This window comes from Gopherus evgoodei, chromosome 18 (genome assembly GCF_007399415.2).
Source record: "Gopherus evgoodei ecotype Sinaloan lineage chromosome 18, rGopEvg1_v1.p, whole genome shotgun sequence".
Lineage (NCBI taxonomy): Eukaryota > Metazoa > Chordata > Testudines > Testudinidae > Gopherus > Gopherus evgoodei.
The window spans coordinates 10,716,412-10,726,366 of record NC_044339.1 but is presented as its reverse complement, the minus strand read 5'-3'; the positions used below and the strand labels follow the sequence as shown (position 1 = coordinate 10,726,366).

Below are 9,955 nucleotides of genomic sequence, written 5' to 3'. Positions count from 1 at the left end.
TACTAGATTTAGCAAAAGAGAACAAATGTAGCATATGTCAGCATGCATATCGCTGCTGCGACTCTGAATGCAGGGTTTATTCTATGCGTGCAGGAGTGTACAAAATCCAGTATTTTCCAGAGATCCTCCTTTTTAAACTGACAGCAGGATACCTCCACACAGAAATACAGAAGGTGCCAGGTGGAATACACCCACAGCCGGTGATTTGCAGGATTTCGGTTCTAAGGTGTTTACTTGCCCTACGTACTCCATTATCAGCTGGGGACAGTTTTCTGGATTCAAAACAACTATCTCTGTTGCTGTGTTACTTATATTTCCCATGCTGCTGCCAAGAAATAATAGCAATTAAAAAACAGAGGCACAGCTTTTGTAGGACCTAAGTAAAGCTGAGCCATCACCTTTTGAAGATAAAGAGAACCTGCAGTGTCTTCTCTGTAAAATCTGGAGGTTTTTAAAGCCGATTTGGTGAGGAGGGGTCTGACTCCTGATTTTTTGATGGCTGAGGGTTGGCAAGGTATGCCTGGTAAGTGGATGTTATGACCCTCATTCACCGATGGGGAAACTGAGGCACAGAGTTTTTTTCTTCCCCCTCCCCCCCCCGCCGTTCTGGTGGTTCGGTTTTTAAACAAGATCAGGCAAGTCTGCTGCACGCGCAGCTCACCGGGGGGCTTTTACCCACGGGCTCACTGAATTCCCACGGTGCTGTCCATGGCCTGCGCGGGCCAGGCCCCGGGGCTGCGGAGCAAGGCCCGGCTCTTGGGAGCTCGGCGACGCCGGCTGAGGGGCGGGGGAAGCCGCTGCCACCGGCCCGCCGCGTGTCGCGGGCTCCCTGCCGGGGCCCTAGCGGGGCGTCTCCGGCTCTGCTCGGCCCCGGGCCCCCCCTCGCTCGCCCCCGCCCTGCCCCGCCCGGAGGGGCTGAGACTCAGAGCCGCGCCTGGTTCGAAACGGGGCGGGAGACAGACAGAGCCAACGGCCGGCAGGGGGCGCGTGCCCCGCAGGGACACCGGTACGAGCCCCTCCCCCCCGCACACAGAGCCAACGGCCGGCAGGGGGCGCGTGCCCCGCAGGGACACCGGTACGAGCCCCTCCCCCCGCACACACAGACACACAGAGCCAACGGCCGGCAGGGGGCGCGTGCCCCCCAGGGACACCGGTACGAGCCCCTCCCCCCGCACACACAGACAGAGCCAACGGCCGGTAGGGGGCGCGTGCCCCGCAGGGACACCGGTACGAGCCCCTCCCCCCGCACACACAGACACACAGAGCCAACGGCCGGCAGGGGGCGCGTGCCCCCCAGGGACACCGGTGCGAGCCCCTCCCCCCGCACACACAGACAGAGCCAACGGCCGGTAGGGGGCGCGTGCCCCGCAGGGACACCGGTACGAGCCCCTCCCCCCCGCACACACACAGACAGAGCCAACGGCCGGCACGGGGCGCGTGCCCCGCAGGGACACCGGTACGAGCCCCTCCCCCCGCACACACAGACACACAGAGCCAACGGCCGGCAGGGGGCGCGTGCCCCCCAGGGACACCGGTGCGAGCCCCTCCCCCACGCACACAGAGCCAACGACCGGCAGGGGGCGCGTGCCCCCCAGGGACACCGGTGCGAGCCCCTCCCCCCGCACACACAGACAGAGCCAACGGCCGGTAGGGGGCGCGTGCCCCGCAGGGACACCGGTACGAGCCCCTCCCTCCCGCACACAGAGCCAACGACCGGCAGGGGGCGCGTGCCCCCCAGGGACACCGGTGCGAGCCCCTCCCCCCGCACACACAGACAGAGCCAACGGCCGGTAGGGGGCGCGTGCCCCGCAGGGACACCGGTACGAGCCCCTCCCCCCGCACACACAGACAGAGCCAACGGCCGGCACGGGGCGCGTGCCCCGCAGGGACACCGGTACGGGCCCCTCCCCCCCGCACACAGAGCCAACGGCCGGCAGGGGGCGCGTGCCCCGCAGGGACACCGGTACGAGCCCCTCCCCCCGCACACACAGACAGACAGACACACACAACGGCCCCCCCCAGCACACACACACAGTCCGACCCACCCAACAGCCGGCAAGGGGCGCGTCCCCCTGCACACACAGACACGCGGTGGGAGCCCCCCCAGCACAGACAGACGGACACCCGGTAGGAGCCCCCCCCCCCAGCACAGACACCCAACAGCTCCCTCACCCCAGCACAGACAGACGGACACCCGGTAGGAGCCCCCCCCCCCAGCACAGACACCCAAAAGCTCCCTCACCCCAGCACAGACAGACGGACACCCGGTAGGAGCCCCCCCCCCCCAGCACAGACACCCAACAGCTCCCTCACCCCAGCACAGACAGACGGACACCCGGTAGGAGCCCCCCCCCCCGCACAGACACCCAAAAGCTCCCTCACCCCAGCACAGACAGACGGACACCCGGTAGGAGCCCCCCCCACTCCAGACAGACAGACACCCAGTGGTATCCCCTCCACAGACAGACAGACAGACAGCCCATAGCTCCCCCCCAGCACAGACACACATCTGACAGCTCGCCCCCTCCCCCATTCTGGCTGATTCAGTGGGATAGCCAGGAACATCTGTGCTCTCCTGGCCCTTAGGCCTTCCCAGCAGTGTGGGACTGTAGCTCTGGAAAAACATCTGGCTGCTATTACATCCTGCTCCCCCTGATGTGGTGGTTTTGGTTTCCCATATCATGGGCCTGCAGTGGTGTATAACCTGCGTTGCTGTGAGAAAGGCCTTTCCGTGAAGCCAGTTTGCAGGGTGCAGAGGTCTCCCCTGAACTGTGTAGAGAGCATGGAGAACACAAATAGGTGCTTGAGCAGCCTGAAGAAAGAAAACATCCCCCCTCTCCTGAGTAGCTATCTGAAATCAGGTAAGCAAGGCTACTCTGTCTGCTGCGGGGTTTCTAGGGTGCATATCACTGTGTTACCTACGGGCTTTGTCCAGGTAACCCACCAAAGTGAGTGTCAGGAAGTGGGGCCCACCACTTTTCATTAGCGCTCCCCTGTTGGTTAGCTAATTTATCTGTGCCATCTTGAGTATGTAGCTCTAATTAGACATGGGTCAAAGCTCCTTTTCCATGGACATCTGTAGTCACAATGACAAGCCAGCATCACTAATCATGGGCGATAAGCTTCTTAAAGTGCCTCAGCTGGGGTGCGCTTGCTTCTGGGATTTGGGGCATTAAGTGGACAAAGCTGCAGGTTTGCAGTGAGTTCAGAGAATCAAACACAAAGAGACGTTTGTTCTTGTCCCCGAGGTTCTGGCTGGAGCGAGTGGCATGTCCTGTGGTGGCTATCGGAGTGAGTAACTTCATACAGGAGAGGTGGTTTATTTAGCACAAAAGGAGAGACTATCCCATGGTTGATATGAACTACACTGGGACATGCAGCTGGGGGGCTTGGGATGTGTGCCAGAGTGATTTCCTGCTGAGAACAGCTTAGCATGGCCCCTCTAGGCTCGGCCCAGGGAGAGATTTCTCTAACCCAACCAGGTACAGCTTCCAGTGCTGTGGGTGGACCACCATGGGAGCTAGTATAGTTGTTGGCAGGTGGAGTGTGCAAGTTATATCATTCTGCAAGATGATGGGGGGAGAGAGGGTCTGATGGTAACTTAGCAGCCATGGCAGACCTGCTCTTTTCCAGCTCAGCAAAGTAACATTTGTGTGTCTTTCTTAGACTTCAAAGGACAAGATTGGGTTAAAAGCCCTTCATGTGCATGGTGGTCTAGAGTGCATTGAGCAATCAGGACATCTCTATTCGGGACTTGAGGGAGTCACTGCTCAATATCTCAGTTTCCTCACCAGTGAAATGTAAAATCTATCACCTGAAATCACTGTGGATGTGGAAAGAACCCACTGATCTGATCTAAGTGCTGCATGTTTGTATGTTATGTGTTTTAACCATAAAGGTCTCCTTTGTTATTGATAACGTTTCATAGTATTGAAATGGAATGAATTTAAAACAATCCAGTTGACTTTGGTTAATTATGCTAAAAGCAGCAAAGAATCCTATGGCACCTTATAGTTAATTATGCTGTTTGTTTTCTTTCTGTGAACATTGAAAATAGACTGATCAGTTTCACTTTGTTTCCAGTCAGTTTCGTTTTTCAGTTCCAGTGCTGCACAATTTAGTTTGCAATTACTTGGGTTTTTTTTTAAATCCTGCTTATTGTCATTGGAATTACCACAACATCAAAAAGTCCCTTGGTCATAGGGTTTGTAATACTTGTTTTTATTTCAAAGCCTAAATCTGGGGCTGAGTTTGACCTATGTGTCTGTTAAGCCTTATCTCTTTTCCTTGTCTAGACATTTTTAAAAATCTTGTTGGCTCTGATCAATTAATCCTGATTTTAAAAGTGTTTAAACTGCATCTACACTAGGGTCCAAGTGGCATTTCTAAAAGGGTTAGTTAACACGTTAGCTAATGTGGATTTAATAGACACAATTTTTTTTTCTAATCTACACAAGGCCTAAATGAGTTGGGGAAAAATAGTTGTTAAAATCTAATCCTAGCCATGTGTTAAGGACCTAGTGCTTGGCAGAAAGAAATGTAATGGGAATTGGGATAGCATATGTGTCTATATGTGAGAGATCATTTGCTTGTAGCTTTTAGATTCTCAAACTTAAAGGCAGACTGATGTGACCCTGTGGTGAACATTGATGGAAGGGAACGTAGCACCTGAAGGGGCTTGTCCCTTTGTGATTCTGGGCCTGTTATTAAACCCCCCTTTTAGCAACACGCTGCTAGCTGTGTGGAAATTCCTGGGATGCAATGAATCCCTTTTTGAAGCGCCAGCTTGCTGTGCTTTGTGATTGTGCTTTATGCAAGAATAGGCACTGAGAAGCCAGTGCCACTCTGGAAATTTGTGGAAAGTCTGTTCACTTTTGTGATTCCAACCCCTAATTAAAATCTTCCCCTTTGCAATATGTTTGAGAACATATGAAAGACAGTGACAGCCGTTCCCAAAGATAATTGGAGTATCAGCGAATGAGTGTCTCCTTCCTGGCTTTGATGAGATTATTGGCTGAATTTCTGTCTCAGAAGGACCAGGACCACCAGCAGCCCATTTGCAAAGAGAGAGAGCTGAGGGTAGTTGGCTATCTGGGCCTTTTTCTGGGAGAAAGAGGATGAAATGTACATAGTCTGGAAATTAAACCTTAATGTGTAATACCTGATACGTAGTTGGCTTTCGAGCATATTGTTCCGAAACGCTCTTGATGTGACAAAGATGATTGGTGTTCATGTCATAGTCAACTCTGGCTTTTCCCCCTGATTCATCTCATTTGCTGATGAGGGAGGGGTGCTGGTGTGAGTATATTTCATAATGTACTTTTCAGCTCACATTCACTACCCATTTTAAAAAAAAAAAAGTAACCAATAGTCAAACTGCTGACTTCAAGCTGTTCCTTCAGTCCCCCCTACTTTTTTCTGAAGCTCTGTCATGTGTGGCTGTAAATGAGTGATCTTTGATCTTAATCAACCAGCAGGCCAGCGAGATGGAGTAGTGGGGACTTCTCCTTGTAAGCATTAAAAAGGGGTAAATAGCAACAGTTTCTGCCATCCTTTTTACAGAAGTCAGGGGAATGAAAGCACACAGCCCCCTAGTTCTGCAGTATCTCAGCAATGGGTATGAGCCTACATCCTGAAAGGGATTTGAACAGAGGCAAGACTGCTAATTAGGGACCTGTGTGCACGGAAGTTCTACTTAAAACATGCTCTGGTTTTGTAATGTAGACAAGACTAAACTGTGATTCCTAAATGTGCTGCCGCCTTGGACTCTTGCCAGACTGTAGCATGATTTGGGAACCTGGTTAAAACACAGTTCAGTGGCTTCTGTGCAGCAAGACCAAACTGTACTCTAAACAGCTCAGAGCATTATCGTCTACCCCAGCCCAGGAGGAATTAGTGTGGATTGGAAACCCAAACCCTGCTGACAAAGATGAGGCAGTGTCCATGCTCCAGTTCAAACCACATTGTGAAACATGATTCTTGCTAGAAATGTGTTAGTTTGATGGCAACTGGGCCTACCCATGCTACAGAAAGCCATCTACAGACTAGTGTGTGCACTGGCCGGGGACAACTGTATTCGCATCTTACTAGCAAAAACCTGTATTTAGTCATGGTTCTGGCTAACACATTCTGAGCTGAAGAGTAACTAGGGCCTTAGCCATTGGTGGCTGCAAGTGTATGAATAATAATACTAGGAGAGATCCCTCTTTCCCTAGGCTCCTGTTGAGATCTCGGACTGTCCCCTTGAAATTCCTCCTGCCCTGCCAGAAGAAAGTGTCTCTCCTTAACAGGAACTCAATAGCGTACATGATATTTTCAGTGCTGGGACTGAGGCTGATCGGCAAGAAGAGGTTCATTATATGGGGAGTGCGTGGAAAGCTGTTGGGGATGTGGTGATGAATTACTGATGCTCCCTTTAAAAGAACGTTTTTTGTTTTTCTTTAGAGCACAGAAAAGTCCAGAAGAACGTGAACGTAAATCTGCATTTGGGCACTGGAAGCCGAACGGAAGCTACTCATCGCTGGGCCAATGCTGCTGCGTTCACTGTAACCCCTGGCTGGGAACTGGAGCAAGGCAGGAGTGCACCAGCTGTAAAAAGCAAAGGCCTCAAGAAGAGGGATCCCAGCCTGATACAGACTAATCTCTCTTGCCCTTCTCAGCCTTTCAGGGCTGCTACCAACCAGCTCTTCACCTCCTGCTCCCAGCAGCAAAATAACCTCTACTGCAGGCTCCAGCGGCGCAGCTCTGAAAAGGTGGCATGTGGCAATCCCCCGCTGCCTTCATCATCTTCACCCAACGTGGATCTTCAGCGGAGACGGTCCTGTTCTGACACAGCTGGGGAGAATGTGAGTGCCAGCCTTGCAGAGAGGAGCCTGCAGTACAAGAAGAAACCAAAGGAGGGGTCTAGGTCTAGCCCCTGGGACCAGTCCTCTGTGCACTCCACCTGCCATAACCTTCCAGAGGGAGGAAACCTCTGGAAGCAGCAACATGGACCTTTCGCTGCTTATGATGCAGACCATGGGAATCCTTTACTAGCCAGTACAGATTCCCTCTCTCCAGCTGTAGTGCCTGTAATCTCCTGTGCTGGACTTGTCCCCCACCACAGACCAATGGTATGTCTCTCTCCAGGGAGCTCCAGAGGAAGTGTGAAGTCCTGTTGTCCAGGGCCTGCCCTCACCTTGGACGAACTGAGTCCCTCCAGCTTGGCCGAGTCCCTTCCCAGCTCTGCGGCCCTTCAGTCTCTCTTGCAGTCCTCAAAGACTTCTGCCAGCCTGCACTGCTCAATGCAGAGGCTTAAGCAAGAAGCTGCTTTAATGGGGATATGGAACTCCCTCCCTTTGGAGTCCAGGTCTTCTCCACTAGCTTGCAGGTGGTGCTTTGCCCCTGAGGTTTCTACACCTGCTGTCCTGAGTGTGGGAGAGCAGCTTGCTAGAGAACAGAGCAGTGCTAAGCAGGCTAGAATGAAATGGGATCCCCCATTTGTTAGGGATTGGGGTCTTGGTTCAGTGACTGGTGATGTGGGGGATGCCGAACCTACCTCTCTCTGTCACAGGTGCAGAAATACTGAATTATTTGTGCAAAGAACCAAAGTTTCAGGTGGAATCTGGCCAGAAACCCTCTGTGCCGGTGCCAGCTCAGTCTACCTGGTTGATACAGACGCAGGTAGTCCCTATGACTGCTCTCCCTACCTCAGGTATAAATCTCAGGCACAGCACACTCCACAAGGGGACAGCACGTTCAGCCATGTAAAAACTCATTTCTCTGAAAAGCCACTTGGAGTGGAAGAGTCCTGTGCCAGAGCGTCACCCCGCGCCATGCGTTGGAGGAAGGTCCTTCCATCTGGCTCAGATCCAGATGGTTTGCAGATGTCGCTGGAGGCCCAGAAGGAAGGGACTCCGATGAATGTCAGTGTAGCTGTGTATGAGACTCCAAGGGAAGTGCATCTGAGAGTCCAGTCTCCTTCTGGAGATGCAGGGATCGGTCAAGTCCAGCAGCTTTGTATGGGCTCCATAGACGTTGGCATCTCTGAGCCTCCTGGCGAAGACCAGGGAGAGACAGCAGAGGCATGTGACATCGTATTGTCTGCAGTCAGGAGAATAGCCATGATGAATAACAGGCAGTCTGTGCCTAGTCCCAGCTACAGCCCTTTTAGGGTAACAGCCAGGCAAGGTCCCAGTGAATATTCTTTGGTTGCCACTGGCGTGGATGATGTGAACTCTGCCAATGAGGGAGGAAATGAAGACCGCTCCCAGGAGGCCTTCTGTAGGGATCAGGGACTCAACACTGACTGGGACCAATCTGAGAAGCTTCTTGCAGAAAGGAGCAGCAGAGAATTGAAGAACTGTGAGGAAAGCAGCCAGGTGCAGGACAGGAGACTAGCATGGGTGAGGACCCTCTCAGTGCACAATATCCAAGTTCTCCTGTACCCTCTTGTGTTCATCTCCACCTTTTGCCAGGAGCAGCTGGAGGTGAAAAATGGAGGTGCTGAGGGAAAGGTGGTGTGGGGATGAATCTCATGGCCCCGAATGGTGAGAGCCCCCAAGAATAATTGCAACTGTCATTTCCCTTCACCAAGGGGATAGACCAGTAGTCCATCTGGTCTTGTATTGTATCTCTGACATGGGCCTTAGAGTAAATGTCACCATCTCCCTTTCCCTCTCTCTAGTGTCTTATTCTCAAAGACCAGCTTGTCACCTTTGCATTTTACCTTCCCTGGCTCTGGGGAGGGAAAGCACCATGATGGCTAACTCTGCTGCAGGCATGGCCATGGAGCACAGCGGGCCCAGTTCTCCCACTCTTTCGCATGCTGAAATTAAAAGGAAGCATTGCAGAGCAAGGTTCTACTCAGCATAGAATGAGCTGAGCAGCCAGCTAGGATCACCCTGAGCGTTAGAGTTTCCCAACCACAACGGTTGTGTGAGGTTGCGCACCATACTGACCACAACCTGATTCTCCCACCTGGGGGTTGTGAGTACTTGTGAGACCGGTGCTTATTGCGGCTAATACCAGTGCGTCACTGTCTGCTCTTACTTGTAGGATCCAGAGAACAACTTCTCGCATTTGGAGATGAACGAGAGAAGGTAAAGGGAGCTTCAGGTTGGGGGTTGAGCAGAGAGTTGCCGTGGGAAATGTGTAGCCAGGGAACATTTCCTGGGGCTTATGGTTCCAGCGAATGCTCAGCAATACTACCTGGAACCTGTACAGTTGGGGGAGTAGTTAGCCCTTGGAGAAGAAATGGATGCAACATGCAGAACTGAGTATGCTTTAAAAAAAAATAAAAATTGGCACGGCTTTTAACTTCCACCTTGGGTAGCTACCAGCAGTGGGCTGAAGGCAACCTCAGTTTAATATTCCCCTCTAGCAGTGCAGTTTTTTCAGCTGAACTCATTGCATGGTCAGCAGAGAGCAATCAATGAGCTAAGGCCTTGAGAAGGGACTTGAACCCACAACCTTTGGGATAAGAGGGGAGAGCACCACTAGGGTGGCAATACTTATGCCTGTGTTTGGCGCAGGGCCATGGCTGAGTACATGGTCTGGAAGCTGCTTTGGGGAGGCCTGGGATCACTTAGTCCCTGGGAATGAGAGGACTAGTCAAGTAGATGGAGTCCAGATGACATGTCTTGGCTGGATTTGACCTTCCTTGCTCATACCGGAGTTCAGTCCCTCGTTTCTGTTTCAGTTCTCAGCTGCTGTTTAATAGGCGACGACTAAGCAGGTGTTTCCAGTCCTGGAGCAGCCACATCCTCAGGAAGAGGGCTGCAGCTAGGGAGCTCTACAGGCAGCAGCTGCTTCGCAAGGGGCTTGGGGCCCTACGGTGGGCAGTGCAGCTGAGGAAGGTGCAGATGGAGATTGCCCAGCGGAAACACTCCCTGGCTGTGCTGGCTGTCAGCTTTCACAGGGTAAGGATGGGCAGGGGACAATAAAGGAGATGCTACCAGGGACCTGTCACATAGTA

General features: G+C 52.7%; 1 protein-coding gene across 4 annotated transcripts in view; it reads left to right on the top strand.

Moving 5' to 3' along the window:
* Window positions 1-2,504: 2,504 nt before the first annotated feature.
* C18H1orf167 (chromosome 18 C1orf167 homolog) overlaps window positions 2,505-9,955 on the top strand; it is a 35,621-nt gene continuing 28,170 nt past the window's right edge. For all 4 annotated transcript variants that reach the window (XR_003997094.1, XR_003997095.1, XM_030537492.1 and 1 more), the window contains exons 1-4: window positions 2,505-2,861; window positions 6,445-8,384; window positions 9,037-9,080; window positions 9,680-9,899. Coding sequence is in view for 2 of the 4 variants with exons in the window: in XM_030537492.1 (XP_030393352.1) it covers window positions 2,783-2,861; window positions 6,445-8,384; window positions 9,037-9,080; window positions 9,680-9,899 (2,283 nt within the window). In the remaining 2 variants the exon portion in view is untranslated. The remainder of the gene's footprint in view (window positions 2,862-6,444; window positions 8,385-9,036; window positions 9,081-9,679; window positions 9,900-9,955) is intronic.